The 20,416-nt window shown below is 39.4% G+C and overlaps 1 protein-coding gene across 2 annotated transcripts in view; it reads right to left on the bottom strand.

The window, feature by feature from the left end:
* SPTLC3 (serine palmitoyltransferase, long chain base subunit 3) overlaps positions 1 to 19,739 on the bottom strand; it is a 191,153-nt gene extending 171,414 nt beyond the window's left edge. The window contains exons 1-2 of one of the 2 annotated variants that reach the window (XM_011998890.1): positions 19,639 to 19,724; positions 19,327 to 19,510 (exon numbers count right to left, since the gene is read on the bottom strand). In XM_011998890.1, the coding sequence (XP_011854280.1) occupies positions 19,327 to 19,443 (117 nt within the window). In that variant the 5' untranslated portion in view covers positions 19,444 to 19,510; positions 19,639 to 19,724. Of the gene's footprint in view, positions 1 to 19,326 lie in introns of both variants that reach the window. The other variant, XM_011998882.1, reaches the window with a different exon arrangement.
* Positions 19,740 to 20,416: the final 677 nt, after the last annotated feature.

Genomic DNA, 20,416 nt, shown 5'->3' with positions numbered 1-20,416 from the left:
CACTTTAAAGACACATATTAAAATTTTCACTGATGTATGGTAAGATTTTGATATATATGTGTAATATATAAGTATATGATGCTTACAAATATATACATATGTGGACATCTTTCTAGGGACTGTCTTTTAATCAGACATCATGGCCTTAACATCTTTTAGGGTGAATTTATGCACGATAGTGATAGTGGATAAGGGGTTATTGGATCTTTTGAATCATGGCAGAATAAAAACTTTGGTACAATATATTTCACTTTAAAAAATCACAGGTCTATAAAATTCTGAAGTCTGATTCTACTGGGTTGAATCACCAGACATCAGCCCCCTGAGCATTCACACTTTGTGAACAGAAACTTCTGGTCCTATTGAGAAATGTATTACTAAGATCTTAAAAAAATCACATAATATGGTTCTCTGAGATCTGAGATCCATTCTGCCATTATTATTCTAATATGTAAGAAGTTCTGGAGCCAAGTTTCCTTAGGATAATTATCAAAGTAGGTGGTTGAAAAACATGTAATGTTGCAAGAACCCAAGAGTTCCAACCATATCATCAATGCCACCGCCTTGGGCAAACTCAACAAAGGAAGCAAGAAGTGAATTGACTCGTGTTCCCTTGGGTCTAGAAGTAAGCATTCATAATGTCAGGTTTTTAAGAATAGAGCTGAGGCTGGTCAAAGACTCAAAAGAAGGTAATTCTAAGAAATATATGTCATATAAAACATAAAGACATGATGGTAAAGGTAAATAATTTTTTTAAGGGAGATTTGTAGAAAATTTTGCTGTTTGATATGCCATGTAAAATCACTTTGCTGCCTACCTATAAAAGTCTTAGGTAGAAATCAGTATTATTCTTTGAGGCTTTTAGAATCACATGGATTTTAAAAATTTTAGTAAGAGTGATTCCCAAAGCTGTTGCTCTGAGCAGTTTAATAACCAAATTGGTACTTTTGCGTGTGCGTGTGTATGTGTGTTCTGAAATAAATTACTGAAGAACAGAGGCTCTGATTTTTTTCCTTCCTTCCTGTTCTTATGAGGGGAAGTTGTATGCACTGAATAAGGGCTTGACTGGTGTCTGCTGCACCCAGTCCTTGGAGGTATTCCTGAATGTCAAGTCGGCATGTCTGGCATTATAATATTATCCAGCTCTGTCCCTATTATCCGTGTGGTTTTGATCTCACTTCTCTGAGCCCCATTTACTCATTATAAAACAGGTCAGTAGCATTTGTTCTATCTACTTCACAGCACTGGATCACTTTCTGGACCACTGAGGGTACAATGAGATCCTGGATGTGAAAGGGACGTACAGACATAAGGATCATTATAGTCGATGCTGAAGGTTAAAAGGGTAAAAATTTGCCATGTTTTATAAAAATAACTGTCTTAATTTTGGGTTCTCCAGGAGCAAACCTGTATAAAATATTCAAATACAAGCTGTTTATTTGGAAGGTTATCCCAGGAGGCACTGTTAGAGGAGGAGAGATGAGCCAGAAAAGGGAAGGAAACCAACGAATGGTGTGCTCTTAAGGCAGTTACCAGTGTGGGCAGCTGAAGCTCACTTCCACTGGGGTCTGCAGGAGACAGTGTAGAACACACCTAAGAATTATCTTTCTTGAAAGGGGAAGCTGCTGCGGTATTTATCATCCAGCTCCCATCAGTCAAAGGTTGAGCACTGCTTCCAGGGGGTGTTGATTCTCTGGTACTTTTGGCCTGGTGCCCATTAGGGAAGAACAGGCTCCAGTTCCTAGAACAGTGTCTGACACATAACAGTTTTTCAGAAAGTTCTCAGAAAAAGGGCATGGGAATTGGTCATTGGAGATGAGGCTGTGCACATGGAAATGGTAACCGCCAAGAGTAGAAGTGGACATGGCACCAGTAGGGTCTGCTATGGTCATCCGAGTTTCAACACTGCACTTTGTTCACACCTAACCTTAATTTCTTAATATTATTATACTCTACTGTTCAGTTTGTTTTTATTTGAAGATGTATTGGTGTTTTATTCACGTAAATTTCTGTCATTGTGTGTTAAAGGTTTCTGCAGGCCAAGGACATGAACAGACACTTCTCAAAAGAAGACATACATGCGGCCAAAAAGCATATGAAAAAACCTGAATATCACTGATTAGAGAAATGCAAATCAAAACCAAAATGACATACCATCTCACACCAGTCAGAACGGCTATTACTGAAATGTTGAGAAATAACAGATGCTGGCAAGGTTGCAAAAAAAAGGGAACACTTATACACTGTTGGCGGAAGTGTAAATTAGTTTAACCATTGTGGATGACAGTGCAACGATTCCTCAAAGAGTTAAAAACAGAACTACCACTCAACCCAGCAATCCCATTACCAGGTACATGCCCAAAGGAATATAAGTTGTTCTACCATAAAGACACATGCACACATATGTTCATTTTAGTACTCTTCACAATAGCAAAGACATGGAATCAACCTAAATCCTTATCAATGACAAATTGGATAAAGAAAATGTATTACATATACGCCATGGAACACTATGAAGCCATAAAAAAGAATGAGAGTGTGTCCTTTCCAGGAGCAGGGCTGGAGGTGGAGGCCATCATCCTTAGCAAACTAATGCAGGAAGACAAAACCAAATACCATATGTTCTCAGAAGTGGGAGCTAAATGACTAGAACACATGGACAGGTAGAGAGGAACAACACACATTGCGACCTAATGGAGTGTGGAGGGTGGGAGGAGGGAGAAGATCTGGAAAAGTAACTAATGTGTGCTAGACTTAGTCCCTGGATGATGAAATAGTAAGCACAAAAAACCCCTGTGACACAAGTTTACCTATGTAACAGGCCTGCACGTGTACCCCTGAACCTCAAATAAAACTTTTAAAAAGAGGTTTCTGCAGGCCAATCAATATGCAACTTCTTGTCATATTCTGGCACTGTTTCACCAAAGAAAGGGCAGAGAGGGACATAAGGCAGATTCTTGCAAGGGTCAATATTAGTCATAGTGCACATTTGTAGAGAATTTCCTCTGGTGCCTGCGCTGTTCTAAGGCTTTGCATGCATTATCTTATTTATTTCTCACCACCACCCAATAGCATAGGCACTACTATTAACCTCATCTACCAGGTGAGAAAACTGAGGCACAGAGAGATTAAACTGTTTATGCAAGGTCACACCACCGTGAAGCTGGGATTCAAGCCCAGGAAGTGTGAAAGTGAGGCCCTGTTTCCAAGTTTTATGTAATGATGCAGGTTACTAGGGTCATAGGGCTGTAGGGTGAGGTTACGTGATATTAGGAGTCAGAAGATCCTGCTTCCATTACCTGCCGGCTGTGTGGGTGATCATCTGATTTCTTCAAACCTTGGTCCCTTATATGTGAAATTCGAAAGACTATTGCAAGGGTTGACAATATTTAAAAAAGGGTGAACACACAGTAGTGTCCTTATGTACGGTAGCAATTATTTACCTCTAATAATTATTTTCTCTGACATGGTGATCTGTGACATGCAGAAAAGGAAGTTTTCTACATGGGGCTCTTATTTTGGGCAATAGGAAAGGAGTGCCTTTGCTTATGACATGAGACAAATACAATTTCACAATATCAATTTTGAAATTGATACTAAAGAAATTTGCAATAGCAGACATTATTTTAAGGATCATCAAACTATTATAATTCCTGGTCTTTGCTTTCCTCATGTGTTCAAGAAGACAGGGGATGGAGTGGAATTGTAAAGATTACTGAACTAAGTTCCTTTCCTGCTAGAGAGATTATACTAAAGACAAAAAGGAAAATAGCTCCTGATCCCTGTGGAATTATGAGTGTGTAGCAGGAGAATTTGTCTAGCAGACAGCCTTCTGGTGAGCTCTTCCTTTACTTCGTTAGATGATCATTTACACATTAGCCAGTTCTCTTCTCCAGAGATTAAACTCTTTAATTTCAAGTGAGCAGTTTTAGTTCATCTTTTCACAGTCAAAACTATATTAGGAAACTTTTCCAAAAAAGTAATCAAAAGCCAATGTAGGTCAAAACTCACTGAATGATCTACTTCAGATTTGTGCATTCCATTGTATGTAAATTTTACCTCAAAAGAAAAAAAAACCTATAGAAAAATATTGAAGTTAATGGTATACATGCTGAAGGGTTTAGAAGTGAAGTGTATTTATTCTACAACTTCGTTTGGGATGCATAAAACATATGGATTGATGGATAGATAGGTAGATATGCAGTAAACCTATAGCAAAATGCTAACTGTAGAATCTAGGTAGTAGATACATGAATATTTATTTAGAATTATATAAGGTTTTCTATAAATGGGCAAATGTTTACAGTAAAATGGTGGAGGAAAGGGCATTTCATCTAGTGATAAAATTACAGGTCCTGTGACTAGATTGCACTGCTAACTATATGTTTGACCTCAGGCCAAGTTTAGTTAACTTTTGCATGACTAAGTTTACTCATCTAAAAAATGACGATAGTAACAGTATCAATCTCACATGGTTGTTATGAGGGTCAACTAAGTTAGTAAAGTTAGTAAAGTTCTTAGCATGTAGTGCAATGTAAAAGTTTTTTTTTTTTTTTTTTTTTGATTCAGAGTCTCGCTCTGTTGCCCAGGCTGGAGCGCAGTGGCCGGATCTCAGCTCACTGCAAGCTCCGCCTCCCGGGTTTACGCCATTCTCCTGCCTCAGCCTCCTGAGTAGCTGGAACTATAGGCGCCCGCCACCTCGCCCGGCTAGTTTTTTGTATTTTTTAGTAGAGACGGGGTTTCACCGTGTTAGCCAGGATGGTCTCGATCTCCTGACCTCGTGATCCACCCGCCTCGGCCTCCCAAAGTGCTGGGATTACAGGCTTGAGCCAGCGCGCCCGGCCAAATAAAAGTTTTAAAAGTCATCTCATATGTGGGTCATTCATGGGAAAACAGATCTCATTTACTTTCTTGGACACTCAACTCTGAGAATGCGGAATTTTATTAGAAGCTGTTGACAGCCCTACACACCTTGGGAGATTAGTCATTTTCCCTCTAATCCATGCATATTTCATCTCCTGCTAAGATGCAGCAGGAACGATTGAGATGAATTAATTATATTTCACTTCTATTTTCATTTTCTTCAGAAAGTTCCACTGCTTAAAGCATGCTCCATACCTCCAAGCTTGGAGTATGTCACCTCTGGATAGCAATACAGAAGCATATTGCTACCTGGTCACCAAAGTAATCTAGTGATTTCGTGATTTTTAAAAAGATGGTAGTAAATAGTAGCCATACTGTCCAACAAAGCTTAGGAAACCTGTGAATTAATTAATAAGAGGTTATATACTTTGAAGTTTACAGAAAAGTCTGTGGATCATATGAGCAGAGCTTTCTTAGTCTTTTAGAGATCTAGGCATGTGAAATGGGAGTTCTTGCAAAGAACAGATTAGTAAAAATAGATAGTCTTTATTCATTCAATAAATAATATTGAGCTCCTATTACATACAGGCTATGGTCTAGGTACTAGGGATTTGGCAGTGAACAAGATAGGAATTCCTGCCCAGGTGGACCCCTCACAGTCTAAAAGTGGAGGCAGGCAACAGATAGGAAATAAATTAATGTGTGCATGCATGTGTGCTTATGTGTGTAGGTATATGTGTGACTCTGTGTGTGTGTGTGTGTGTGCATGTGCACAGATGTTTTTAAATGCTAAAGAGAACAATTAAGTAGGAAAGGGGCTAGGAAGTGGAGGGAGTAGTTTGCAATTTTAGAAAGCATCGTGAGCCTGAGTCCCACAGAGAAGGTGCTATGTGAGTGAAGACTTCAAGTGGGAGAAGGGTGAGCTCTGTGGATGTCTGGGGAAAGGGTGTTCCAGGACGGGGAATGAGGAGTGCAAATGCAAATGTTGTAGGTGGCAGGACACCATGGGTGGCTGACTCCAGGAACAGTGAGGAGGCTGTGCAGCTGGGACAGAGCAAGCTCAGGGAAAGTAGCAGAATATGAGTCACAGATGATCTGGCCAGGCTGTGGGGCCTTATGGTCATAGTAAGTATTTTGTTTTTTTTTTTGCTGTGAGTGAAATGGTAGCCATGGGAAGGATTTGGGCAGAAGAATGACATCTCTGGATTTTATTTCAGCACGAGCACTGGCTGCTGTATTGAGAAAGTCTGGTGGATTGTGGTGGAGGGGAGGGTGAAAACAGGACATGGTGGTTTTTAAAACATGCTCATGAATTCTTTGCTACTCTTCCCATTAAGAGATAGGCTAGTCCCCTCCCCTTGAACCTGGTGGGCTTGTTTATGGCTGCTTCGATCCAGTCCACAGTCCTGGCTTGTCTCATCCTTCGGTCTTCCCAGCCCAGGTGCCAGGGGTGACATTGAGGAGGCAGTCTGGAAAGTGGACCCTCCTGGTCCAGCTTCTCCAGCCTGGCCAGTTGAGTCATCCTAGCAGAGGCCCTAGACACCATGGAGCAGGGGAGAGCTGTCCTCACTGTGCCTTTTCTGAATTTCTGACCAGCAGAATCCACGAGCATAATAAAAATCATTGTTTTATGCTATGTGTTGGGCTGCTTTGTTATGTAGCAATAGTCAGTGGAACACAGATAAAAGAGATGGAGTTCCTCCAATATTTTAGGTGAGAGATAATGGGGGCTAAGACCAGGGAGCTGCTGAGGGAAAAGTGAGAAGTGGTCAGATTCTGGATGCGCTGTGAAGGTAGGCTCATGTTTTACTGAGATATAGAATGTAGAATAGAATGAAGGAGAAAAGTCATGAATGGCACCATGTTTTATGGCTTGAGCCACAAGAAGGATAGAGTTGCCATTTATTGAGATGGGAAAGACTGTAAGGGAAACAGTTTTGGAGAGTGGGAGGAGGAAACATCAGGAGCACTGTTTGGTACATATTAAGTTTGAGATGACTTTTGATTATCCAAGTGGAAAGATCAAGTAGGCAGTCAGAAATGCCTATTTATGCATATACATTTATATATCTACATATATCAAGTAGTCAGTTGGAAATGCCTATTTTATACATCTATCTACTTATCTATATCATTTATCTAATCTATCTATCATGATGTGTTAGAAATAATGCTTCAAGTTGCAAATGAAATGACACTCTGACAGTTGATTTCTCAGCAAGGCAAAGTTTACTTCTGCAGAAGGGTGCTGCTCATTAGTTTGGTCACCATGAGAGCACATCAAACAAAGGAAAGCAGCAGATTCATCCCTAACACATTGCGCTCCTACTGCTGTGTGCAGTCTCCATTGGCTAGAATTGGACCACACAATCTAAACTGAACCCAGTTGGCTAACCTGAGACGTGCAGGGATGCAGTTACATTGGCAAGAAGACAGTTTTGGCAGGGGTGGTGGGGGTGGAGGGGGTTTGGTTGTGGGGGGCATTGCAGTTGGAGGAGGTAATTTATAGGGTGAGTAGCAGATGTGGAATGTGGGCTCTATAGATAAAGACTGAGAGGAAGGTTGTTTCCCAGGGCAAGGGATCACAGAGAGTAAGGGAGTCTGGCCTTGAAAGCAGGGAACAAAGGACAAGGAAACTGAAACAAGTTAACCTTTGAAGAAGAATGTCTTAGTGTATTTAACTTGATGAGACAAGGTCAGATCTTCATGAGAGATATGCAGTTAGAAAAGAATAGAGGGGCACAGACTAAGCCTTGGGTCATTCCATTGTTTAAAGGTCAAAGAGAGGAGGAGGAACCAAGAATAGAAAATGCATAGGAAAAGCTAGTGATAAAGAGGAAAAGCAAGAGTGTTATACCCTGGAAGTCAAGAGAAGAATGTGCTTCAAGAAAGAGAGAGTGATTATCTTTCACTAATGCTGCAGACAGGTCAAGTAAAATGAAGATTGAGAAGTCATCAAGGGATGAAGGATTTCAAGGGTTTATGACTGTCATTTATTGAGCATCTGCTATATACTGGGCATCGTACTGATTAGTCTTATAATGGTAGTAGAGAAGAAAGAGGTGACTGCAGGCTAATATTAATAGATAATAATCATTTATTGAGTATGTACGCCTGATAGTTATTGGGAGTCTTACATATGCTGTCTCATTTATTCTTTACCATAGCCTCATAAAGAATGAATCAGAGACATAAAGTTACCTTCCTAATATGGCCCAATTAGTAAGTGGCAGAACTGAGATTCAAACCCAGTTCCATCTGATATCAAAGCTAGTGGTCTTTCTACTACCATTCCTCCTTAAGGAGTTCACATTTTTCTGGGACATCCTAAGGGGTGCAGGAGTGTGAAAAGCTACCACATAAACATCTTTCTGGGGAGCTCAGTTTTCTTCAAAGTTTTAAAAGAGTATATAAAAATAGTTTTATAGCAAAATAAATATTAATGTACGTAATAAAATGCAAACTTCTAACATAAATGAAAGGCTACAGATGCATGCCACCACGTCCAGCTAATTAATTTTTTTTTTTAAAGAAATGGGGTCTTGCCATGTTTCCCAGACTGGTTTCAAACTCCTGGTCTCAACTGAACCTCCTTCCTTGACCTCCCAAAGCTTTCGAATTATAGACATGAGCCACCACACCCACCCTCTAATCCAATTTTTAAATAAATATCTAATACACACGGAGCTTGCTCCCTGAATTACTTTGTGTTATGTGTGATTTTCTCTTTTCTGGTGGATCAATTTGTGAATCCTTTACCCTGTCTTCTCTGGAACAGTTGATTTGCTGTTTTTTCTAGTTGGATTGTAAGTGCAGAAATAGCCTATTTTTATACAAAATTTCAGAGCCAAAGTTTATAATCTGGAGATCTGAGGAAGTCAGGGAATACGTACATTCTCTGTGTAAAAAATTTTGCGGTTATGGACATATTAATTTTCATTAGAAACTATACATCAGCTTCTCAAAGGAATCCTTGAACTCCAGAAGACTCACAACCATGAGACAGGCAAATAAAAGCTGTGTATAACTCAGAGGTAAGAGAATAATTAAGACTTGCACACAGCCTTTTGCTTGGGCAACTTTTGAAGGTCTAGTTAGACCAGATTTAGAGAACGATCATGGCGACTAGACTTTATGAATACATCACCTAACGAAGGTTTGTGTACCACTGCCTATGAAATGTGAGAGATGTGGTTTGGTCAATAAATATCACCAGGTCTCTAACACTTTGATGAACACTTTGGGACTTACTATTTTAGATTTGGGTTAGTCAAGGAAACCTAGTGTATGTAGCTGGTCACAAGAGTTCCTCAAACCTGCAGGGTCTGGGATAATTGTTAACATATCAACTCAGGAAAGTGAAGACGGAAGACTCATCTATCACTTTTTGGAAATATAAAGTAAATTAAATCGAGGTGAGCCAAATACTCTGAGCCATTTTTCCTAAACAAATGAGAAAATAGCACTCTACTTAGGACTTCTTAGTCTATTTCCCACACTCTGTTTACCTATAGTTTAGAGGTTACAAATTGGTGTTTGTTAGCCGTGTTTTCTTTAAATCCACATGATTTGATTTTTTAAAAATTAGATGCCAACCTTTAGAAATCATGAGACCTCCTTTCCTCAATTTGGATTTCCAGCTTCTTTTAAAAGTTGGAAAAACTATCAAGATGGAGCCTGTTCTCTCTCATGGAAACACCAGGCCTTGTTCAGTTAAACTCATTCTTATAACCTCCTACTGTCCTACACAAGGCCCTGCTATCTCCTTTAGGCATTTGCAATCTCAACCTGCACTGTGCTCAGATGATCTTAAATGTGTCAAAACTCTTCAGGAGAGCAGGATTCAGATGGCACTGTGATAGATAGATGAAGCAGATTGTGGAGGATAATTTTGAATATTTCTCTGAGCTATGCTTATAGTGTTTTTCCCCCAAAATAGTTAATTTGAACCCCAAATCACCTGGAAAAGATTTCTAATATGGTGGCGGTAGATCTTTCTGTCGTAAATTTATAGATTGTTATACCTTAGAATTCCAGTAAAACTACATTAGTACAGACCAACTGAGACAAAGGTAGCCATACTTAGTAAAAACATTATGTATTTTTCAAAATCAGCATAGTTGATTTCCTGCAATTAATTGGGTTAATATCAATTTACCTCAACAGTGAGAGAAAATTTTTCCAGGAAGCTTTAACAAATAGATAAAATTAATTTGTAATTGGCAGATATCAAAAATACTTAAAATATGTTAATTAAGCCAATGAAACACCTGAACACATACACTTTATTGAGTCAACTCTTTCTTCATAGACAATGTAATACATTACAGACCTCTTAAGGGTTAATAATTACACTTCAGATTTGGCAATTTTCAAATCGGTGTGTTTTTGCATTGGTGATATTTAGATTCATTGTGTTTCACTTTTATAGCCGGACACTCATCTCTGGTTAAGGGCTTAAGCATACAGTCCTTATGCCAAACAAAACAGAAATTTATAACTTATGAAAATGCATCTTTGCCAATGATTAATAGCAAATGCATGGTCAAAGCAAACTCTTTAAATGTAAATATAAATTCAAGCACTGAAAATAGTTCTGAGATTGCATAATGACTTTTCTAGTCATTTTAAGGAAATATAGTATCCATGTATTCAGTTTTTATTGCTGCTTAATAAGCCACCAGCAAACTTAAAACAGCAATTATTTATTTGCTCAAGAATCTTTAATTTGGGCAGAGCCCAACAGGGACAACTTGTCTATGATCCATGCAGGATCAACTGGAGCAAACGCACCCTGGAGTTGGAGGATTCACTTCCGAGATAACTCGCTCACACAGTTTAGAAGTTGGTACTGCATCTCAGCTAGAAAGAGAGCAAGCATACTTGGTTTCTCTCCTTGAGCTTCTTCTTGGGCTGCTTGGGCTTCCTTAAAGCATGGATTCCAAGAACGGGTGCTCTATGAGGACTGGGTTCAAGCTGCAAGGCTTTTTGTAACTGACTCTCAGGAGTCCCAGATTGTCCCTTCCATCACATTTTTGGTCAAGTAAGTCATTAGGTCTAGCCCAGGTTCAAGTGGATTAGAATTAGATTCTACCTCTCAATGGGAAATGCCGCAAAGAATTTATAACTATATTTCATCTAATGCAGGAGTGTCCCATCATTTGGCTTTCCAGGGCCACATTGGAAGAAGAATTGTCTTGAGCTGCACATAAAATACACTAACACTAATCATAGCTGATGAGCTAAAAAATCACAAAAAAAGATCTCATAATGTTTTAAGAAATTTATGAATCTGTGTTGGTCTGCATTCAAAGATGTCCTGGGCCAAACGCAGCCTGCAGGCCGCATGTCAACAAGCTTGATCTACTGCATCATGTCTAAGATATCAGTATTGCCAGAAAATATTGTACTAAGTGAAGTTTCTATTCAGGGAGGCCACATACTCTTGAAAAAAGCTCCTGAAAGCCAGACTATCTCTCGAGCTCCAACTGGGGCTAAGTGTGAGTCCGCATGACTCAGAGTCACATGAGGTCAATTTTCTTTAGCTTAGAGTTGTTCAAAGTGAGGCATGGGGGTGGCTGGTTCACTAATGTGGTATGTCTGTGAGTGAATATCACCACCTATTGAAAGCTCAGATATGTGAAAGTTTGTGTCATTTGTGATGAGCTAAAATTTTTATTAAGAATGAAAAATCAGGAAAGCAAAACAACTCACCATTTTTTTAAACTCACACTGACTCTGCTCTTTAAGGCTGAGTCCATTGGCCCCTTCTCTCTGGAAGTGGGTATGAATCCCACGCCTAACATTATCTTGTGTTTACAGGGGAAGTGTGGACTAATGGATAAGAACTTAGGTTCTAGGATTGGATAAACTTGGTTTCCATACCTGGTTTTGACACTTATAAGTTGGTGACCTTGGTTGAGTTACTAAAGCTTTCTGTTTCCTCACCTATAAAATGGGTCCAAAAATAATACCTCATAGGAATGTTGTGAGATGATTAACATAAAGCACTGGGAATGCCTGGCACTTTGAAGAACTCAAGACACGTTAAAGATTATTATAATTATTATGCTCTTGATTACCTCCCAAATATTTAACTATAGACCAATATGCATCAGGTATTGGAGCTTAATGTCTTTCAATATCTTTAGTCACAGTGAAAGCATAAGCACCTTTCTTTCTAAAAGTATATTATTGATGCCTTAGACAACTGGTATTATGTTCAGTTGTTAAATAAAGGTCTCTAAGCCTATTATAGAAAGTAGATAATATCATGGGGTCTTGGACTGTTGTTGAAGTAAGAAGTTAGGATAAGGTGGATAGTCTAGAGTTTATGTTCCAGTTTTGTTCTAGCTGTGTGACCTTGGGGGGAGTTATTTATGTTTTCAGAGCATCAGTTTCCTCATCTATATGAATGTGGCTAATAATATCCACTTTGCATTACTAATATAAGAATTAAATGAGGTCAGTTACCTAGAAGGACCTGGCATGTAGCACCCACCAACAATTGATTTATTAGCTTTACCATTATTATTAAACTAATCAAAATAACTAGATTATTCAAACTAAGTTTCAACTTGATTTTGCACTTAATGCACAGAAACTGAGAAAATGGACTTTTCTTTCTTTTCTCATGGAAACTGATTCTAGCATATTCCTTTCCTTCACTTTCCTGACTTCTCTTCCCTTCTTTCTCTTCCTTTCCTTACCTTTTGTATTTCAAATTGTATTTCTCTCTCCATAGCTTTTGTCCATTCTTTTCTCTCTGGTGTGTGGGCTCTTTTTGTATTCATTTCTAAAAGTTATTTATAGTATCAGAAAATTGTATTTTATGATATAAATTGTAAACATTTTCCTGGTCTGTAATTTGCCTTTAGGTTATCTCACGGTGTTATTTTTGTTTTGTTTTTGCCATGCAGAAATAAATATTTGATTTTTATGTAGTCAGATTGTTGACCTCCTAGTTTATGGCTCCTGGGTATTATATCACAGTTATAAAGACTTTTCCCATGTAAATATTATTTTAAAATTGATATTTTCTTGAACTTTAATAGATTAACAATTACCTATAATATTTATCTATCTGTTCATGTACTAATAGGAAACAATTCTAATTCTTTTGGTGCACAACATGATTCACTAGTTGGTAGTGCTAGTCACCCCTTATTATTGTTATTTATCATAGTCTTTCCAATTATTCTTGCTTATTAATTTTCCATATAAACTTCAAAGTCATTTTTCTGGCTCAAAAATATGTTGATTTATTTATTGGACTTACACAGAAACTTATGGGTTAACTTAAGTAGAATTAATGCATTTTTTTATCCTGAGTCTTCCCCTACATGTGTTGTATGCCTTTCCACTTATTTTCAGTTTCCTTTCATGTCCCTCAGTAGCATTTTCATACTCCCTTCCAATTGATTTTCACTTTATTTGAATCTATTTCCAGGTCCTTCATGTTTCTGGTGCTACTGTAAAGGAGTTTTTACTTCAGATATGCTTTCCAATTGATTTTTATGCATTACCCTTTATGATGTTTCTTGCCATATTGTTTTAGATTTTTTTATATAGTTAAAATTTGCTAAGCTGTTAATGGTTTCTGGGTTTTCATCTTGCTTGAGTGCAAAGGGAGCAAATTATGGCAATAATATTTGCCCTTGATATATCCCTTTTCTCCTTTGCCAAACACAGTGGATAAGCTCTGTTTATGTTGCTTAACAACATAATCCTGTCTTCTATGATGATTAGCCCATTAGGTCAGGGTTAATTCATAAACCATGCTCTAAAAGTCACCATAAGTAAAGCTTACACAGTTTGGGAGAAATGTATCTGATCATGCTAATTCCCTTCTCAAACCTCCATCACTTGCACATATAAATGGTTATAAAAGACACTCTTGGTGTATCCAGACCTTCTTCCATTCTGGTGATTTCTTACTGCAAGCACCTGTAGCTCAGCTTGAGGGTTTTCTCTGCCGTAGGAGTGTGCTCAGCCCATGTGTGGAAAGTCTACAAGTGCTGAGCATCCCTCAACTGATGATGGACAGGAATTGGTTGACATTTATCTTTTTTTTTTTTGTAATTTAGACAGCTTTGAGATGGGTTGTACACTATCTGCCAGATGTCCCTGACAAGTCTCAGTCCCAGTTGCCAACAATGGTAACTTGTTCATGAGTGTATGGGCTTCCTTCCCTTCTGTGCCTCACTTCACTATTTTTCCTCTGTGCTTCCTGGGTTCACCTCCCTAATAAATTTCTTGCACTCAAGTCTTTATCTCTGGGTCTGTTTCTTGGGGAATGTAAACTAAAACAAAGGCATTTTACAATCTTTTCCCACCTGGTTCTCTCCATTAAGCCTCCTGAACCTCCTACCATGAACTCATCTTTCATTGACCAAAGACATAATGCTCTGATATTTTATATCCTTCTAACAGCCTTTCCCTCTGCTGGAATGCCTCTCTATGCCTGTACGCCTGGCTACTCTGCTTTCAAGACTTGGGTCAAATGTCTCTCTGAAGAAAGTTGTCTTCCCAGCGTAGGTCAGTTACACATTGTTCTGTGTTCCCATGCAAGGTCCATATATTTCTATTGTGGTGGACTATTTCCAAAGATGGTCACAATAATCTCTCCAATCCCTTACAACCTTTTTCAATGTGACTTTGCAGCTTCTCTCATGAAAAAAACAGCATCTGTTTCTCCTCCCCTTGCATCTTAGCTGGACTATGACTGGCTTTGTCTGCAGAATGTAGCAGAAATGTCCCTAGAACATAAAAGAGGTCTTGTAGTTTCTATTTTTACTCTCTTAGAAGCCAGTCATCCTGTAAAAAAGCCTGGGCTACTCTGCAGAATAATGAGACCACATGCAGAGTGTGTCCTGGTGAAGTAGACACAAGGTGCTTTGGACAACAGCTGGTACCAAGGTCTGGGACATGTGAATGGGGTCATCTTGGATGCTCAGGCAAGTTGATCTGCAGCAAACACCACATGGAGCAGAGAAGGGCAATCCCTAGCAGCCCCTGCCTGAATCAAGAACAATCCAATAGTTGTTGTTTCAAGCCATTGGGTTTTGGATTCGCTGTTACACAGGAATAGATAACCACGGCATTTATTATAGTACTTACCATTAAATACTATAATTGCTTGTCTTTCTTTCCTACTTAGACTCTGAGCTATTTATAAATGGAGGGAGAATATTTTCATCTTAATGGCTGCAGCACGTGACACACAAGAATGTTTTTAAAATGATGAGCCCATGAAAACATGGGGATTCCTTGAGGAGCTCATGCAGAAACCTTGCCACGTTGGGGATTGTTTTAAGGAAACAGGAGCCAAGAAACCAAGGCATTAGAAAATGAATACCAAAGACAAGAGTAGGATGAAGATTCAGAGCAGTTGAAAGGGATTTCTAAAACTTTTAGTTTATGAGTTCTCCTAGTAATTGGCGAGAATATTGACCTCTATTTCAATCAGGGGGTAGCGTAGGTGAGCCCCACAGACCCTGGTACTTACCACGGCTGTCAGGCAGCTACCACTGTTTGCAATTAAACTTTTAATCAGTCACGGCTCTTATTCTCTAGAATAAGTTTATACTACAGCAGAAGAGTAGCTTCAGGATATTGCAGGCTTCAAGAGGATATAGAAAGGTGGGGAGAACAGAAGTTCAGCTTTAATGGTTCTAAAACTGGAAATGATTTCCATAGTAATGTGACTTAATCCTTTCTCTTCTTCCAGCATCTGCTGAGCACCACCTCAGCTACAGCACTGCCTCTCACTGTCTGCGACGAAGGCTCACTGAATTGAGAAACGTTTCTCAGGTCATATGACCTGTTGTGCCTCACAGCTTCCTGGAATGCTTTGTGACCTTTCTTATGCCCTTTACTAGCAACTCCTACATTCATCTCCGGAGTTCTTTTCCTGTCTTTTCCTCTTTGGCCCCCAGGAATAAGTTCCCTATTTTATCTGCAATTATAATGTCTCAAGGTTCAATCTGAGTCTTCCCTGCTCTGAGAAGCTGTCACCGACCACCCCAACCTGTGACTTCCTAGAACACACTGAAAAAGGAACTGGCTTTGAAGCAACCTGGATTTGGGTTCAAATCCTGGCCATGCTGATTGTAATTCTTCGGAAGTTCCTTAGTGATTTTTCTTTCCCCATCTGTATAATGGACAGTGTACTACCACTTCATGGGGCTGTTTTGAAGGCACAGGAGATGCCTACCTAAAGTGCTTAGCCCTTCCTGATATGTAGCAGAACATTGATATTTATTATTATTTTTGCTCTTCTCCAGCTTCCAGTACTAATATCTATACCACTCATTTGTCCTCAAGTTATGTCTGCTTTATGACAGCTGTTGTCCTTGCACTAGCGTTTAACTTTGATGTGATTTTTTAAATGTTGATATAAGCCTTCTCCTAACAGATAAGTTGTAAACTTCTTATTTATCTTTATATGTCCTAAGAATAACAGATGCTTAATAAATATTGGTGAAAAAAAAAAAAAGCAACCACGTGTTAGGGCTCATTACCTATACATGGTTTTACAGCATTCAGGTCAAGAACTCAATAAACCTTGAATTACAGTAACTCTAACCCTCAAACGTTTTTGTTTTCCAGGAAAGGGATGATTAGGAAAACTTTACAACTTTTTTTTCATCCTGCAGGTTTAGTTTAAGAGAAGAAAATGCAGACCCTATCCTCTTAAGAAACTACTTATGGGAAAATGCAATGGAGACACAAGGTCTACCTTTCTGGGTTTTGGTTTTCCTAATAAAAGTTTATGGCCAGGTAGAAAATAATTGCTGGGAATTAAAAAGCAATTATGTGGATAATAGTTGCAAAGTAATTATATAGAATTAAGTAAGGAATAGGAAATTTCTATTCATTAGGAAAAATTTTGATTCAATAAAAATTATAAGAAATATTAAGTTTATAAAGTAAGACAGTGAGCACCCATCTGTCTGTAGTGTGGATATGCTCATGAGGAGGGAGAACAAATCCTCTAGTACAATAGTCTTCTGTTAGAAGTAAAAGGTAGGAGGCCATATTGGGAATAAACAAGTAAATGGACTTAATCAGTGATGAAAACCAGTTTTTGTGCATTCTCAGAACATACGAGGTTTAAAGAAAAAGAAAAAAAAAAAACAGGAAAAATAGTCAAGCTCCATAAAATCTCCAGAAAGGAACTCTAGAAGGTTGCTAGACTGGAAAGGCTCTGGTTCTTGCCAGCTTTGAGACTGGGGCAGCAAACCTGCATGCTGGAGCAGGGATGGCAGCCTATGCTGGACCAGAGGGAAAGAGGACTCCTGAGCACTGCCTAATAGTAATTTTCATATTGTTTGTTATGCCAGGGAACTCTTTGTCAACAGAATCTTGTAGGATCCTCTGATGTATAAAAGAGATAACAGTGTTGCTGTGTGGCTGCAAATAAGTGGGAAGAGAAAGGGTGGGAGGATCATTGGAGGGGCTGGTAGGATCTTAGATGCTGCAGCAGAGGACCTTAGGCCAGGCAGAACGTGTTTGGGAGACCAGCAGCCTAGGATTCTGTAAGCCTTTGCAGACTGCTTCTATCCACAGGCAAGGCTTTTGGTCTAGACCTAGTTTGTTAAAGGGCCCCAAGGATCAAAACTAGTGGCAAAGGAACATGAGAGTAAAGACAACTTTGTTCCCATCATGGAGGGGACGATAAGCTCTCGTTTGCTCTATTACACTATGATCTCAGCCGGGGTTTTTTTTGTTTGTTTTCCTGAAAAATATTTTTCAAGCCATAATTGAGGCTCTCAATGAAAGCCAATTGTAGCTTAGTGACACCTAAATGCGTCTGAGACAAGAGGCTCTGGATAGCCCTTCAGGAAGGCAACAGCAGCCCTGATGTTTTCGACTATTCTTAGGGAAGCCTCAGTGTCCAAGGATATTTACAGTCTTGCAGCTGCACTTCATAATGAACCTTTAGAATCCTGGATTTTATCCTTACTTAGGAGTGGTTTTAACTGTCTAAGTTTCTAATCTCATACCTCGAATGTGATTATAAAACCAAGATAAAATAAATAAAAGGGAGAAAAGTTATGAAGGAATCTCTTCCCAGATGAGATCCCTCAGGGTCAGAATGATCAACAGGGTAAGTAGGTGAATAGCCTGTGAGTTACAGGCATTCCAGAGGCAAGGATCATCTTGAATAGTGGCCTGAATTGGTATTTAGTGATGCATAAGTGGTGGATATTACTGCAATTTCCTTCATGCAACTGATAGGAGCTGAGCACCTTCTCTTCATGTTGCTCCAGTTTTCAGATCCTCAGCTGGGACAGGTCAGTTTTGAGGTTTCAGATAGACATATCCCAGGATTGGACAGTGCCTTTTGTTAAGAGGGGAATGCTTTTGGGGACCACAGCCTGTTTACATACAACTTAGGCTCCAGAGCTCCTTTAGCCTCTTCCAACTGCACACGTGAATGTAATTCACTCAGTGGAGGATTGGCCCCAGCCAGACCCACCTGGCCTGTGATCTTAGAACAATCTGCCTTTCCTGTGGGTGGATACGTGCTCTCCGGATGATCAAATGATGGAAGATTGCATGGCCACTTCTCTTTCCCAATAGGAGGCTACCTGTTTGACTGCTTGGGCTTGCTCCTGGGGCAGATGAGCTCACCCCCTGCTGCTCAGAGCAGAGTGACACGGGGTGTCCTGTGGGGAGTGGGGAACTGCCTTACATAAGGACCTCACAGACCCAGGCTCTCTCTTAAAATAAGCTGACAACTTTCCTTGAGTTCCTCCTGCCTAGTATATTCTGCAAACATCCTGGTGCAATAAGAGAAAAAAAAAAAGGGCCAAGTTACAAGTTTGTTTTAAAGATGCTGTTCTGTTTTCTGAGTGCAGCGTATCACAATGAGCCATGCTTTCTGAAGTGTTTGGAAAAGAATGTCTGTGACGTCACATTTCAAAGAAATACTGTAGCCTCAAATCAAGTAGTGAGCTATAACAATGCTCCACTAAACACCAATAACAACTCGCCTTTCAAAGAGAGATGCATTTCTCATGGACCTGGGAAGAATGCCATCTCCACCACATAATGTCAGCAAAATGTACTTTCACTTCCTCTTTTTCTTCTGAAGCATGATAGTTGTAGCAGGTCTCTTGGACTAAAACATATGCAAAGAGTTGGAGCCTTCGTAATTCTTCCCTCCCCACAAAATGCTTGAGACAAAAGTCTAGTAGGTACATTTGTATTTTAGGGAGCCTAAAGCTGTGTGAGTGTCTGTGTGTATCCTCTTTTGCATTCAGAAGACATTTTCTCCTTAATCCACACCTAAACTTTTTGGTAGCCAAGCACTTTCTATTAAAGGAATCAACAGTCAAAACACATAAAAACACTTCATAAGATGAACTTTAAGTTAGGACAGTCCCAAATATCTTCACAGAGAAATATTGAAATGTTCAGGTAATTCAGAGAAGAGTAGGGGAGAGTGCCTCTTACCTGGGCTTCTTTCACTATTCCATTCTTTGTGCAGTTTCTGCTTTGCAGGCCATTGCTCTGTTTCTTGTGATTGTGAAGTTTCCCATTGCAAACAGTACCACCTCCAGGGTTAGCCATGGGTGTGAAGTGACAGAGCCCGGGACAGGTTTTCCTTCAGAGGTCTCTGCAAGCTTTAGTTTTTAGTCTGTGAGGGGATGGGATAAAGCTCTTTGGGGCTGAGCCCTTAAAGGAATCTTACCAATCAGGCTTTTCCAGAAGAAGAGCAACAGCCTATCTTTTTGCCAGATCGTTGAAACTAAAACAAACGGTTACCTTTATACTTCTCAACTCCAGTCAAAATGTGAACTCCATGGCAACAAACCTGCTTCCAAAACTATAAAGGAGATTGTCCATGCTGGCTCCTTCTGAGGACTGAGGGAACCTGGGGACTGAACAACCCAGTGGCAAAGTGTGAGGAGGCGGGCTGGGAGGTGGAGAGTCTTTTAAAGACACACACACACAGCACACTCACAGAGTCTTGTAAGTACACTGAGTTCTGAGTTAACCTCTTTTTCCCACCCCCTCTCTCCTGCATGTAATTGTGGTTTTTGGTTATAAACCAAGCTCAAAAGTTAATATTTCTTTTTGCTATAAAATAACATTCAGAGGTGGTTGCCAGGGGCTGGAGGGATGAGGGAAAGGGAAGTTATTGTTTAATGAGTGCAGAGTTTCAGTTGGAGCAGTTGAAAAAGGTATAGTGATGGATCACTGCACAACAAGGTGAACGTACTTAATGCCACTAAACTGTACACTTAAAAATGATTAAAATGGTAAGTTTCATATGATGTATACATTTCCATAATTTACAAATGATTTGAAAAGATTTTTTAAAAGCCAGTATTCAAAACCCACCTATGTTAAAATCAGTACTATAATAAGGGGGTACCGACCCATCAAGAATTCCAGTAAGACAGATGTTGGGGAGACAGAATATTTGGTGACTGCATTGTCTTTACCTTGTGACCTTGGGGGAGGCATTTACTCACTTTATGGCTCAGTTTTTCCACCTATAAAATATCTGCTGAGGTGGAACGAAAATTATGACGTAGCT

The sequence above is a fragment of the Mandrillus leucophaeus genome, unplaced genomic scaffold (assembly GCF_000951045.1).
Source record: "Mandrillus leucophaeus isolate KB7577 unplaced genomic scaffold, Mleu.le_1.0 Scaffold116, whole genome shotgun sequence".
In the NCBI taxonomy this organism is placed as follows: domain Eukaryota; kingdom Metazoa; phylum Chordata; class Mammalia; order Primates; family Cercopithecidae; genus Mandrillus; species Mandrillus leucophaeus.
The sequence above is the reverse complement of the archived record's forward strand: the minus strand, read 5'-3'. Positions and strand labels throughout refer to the sequence as shown.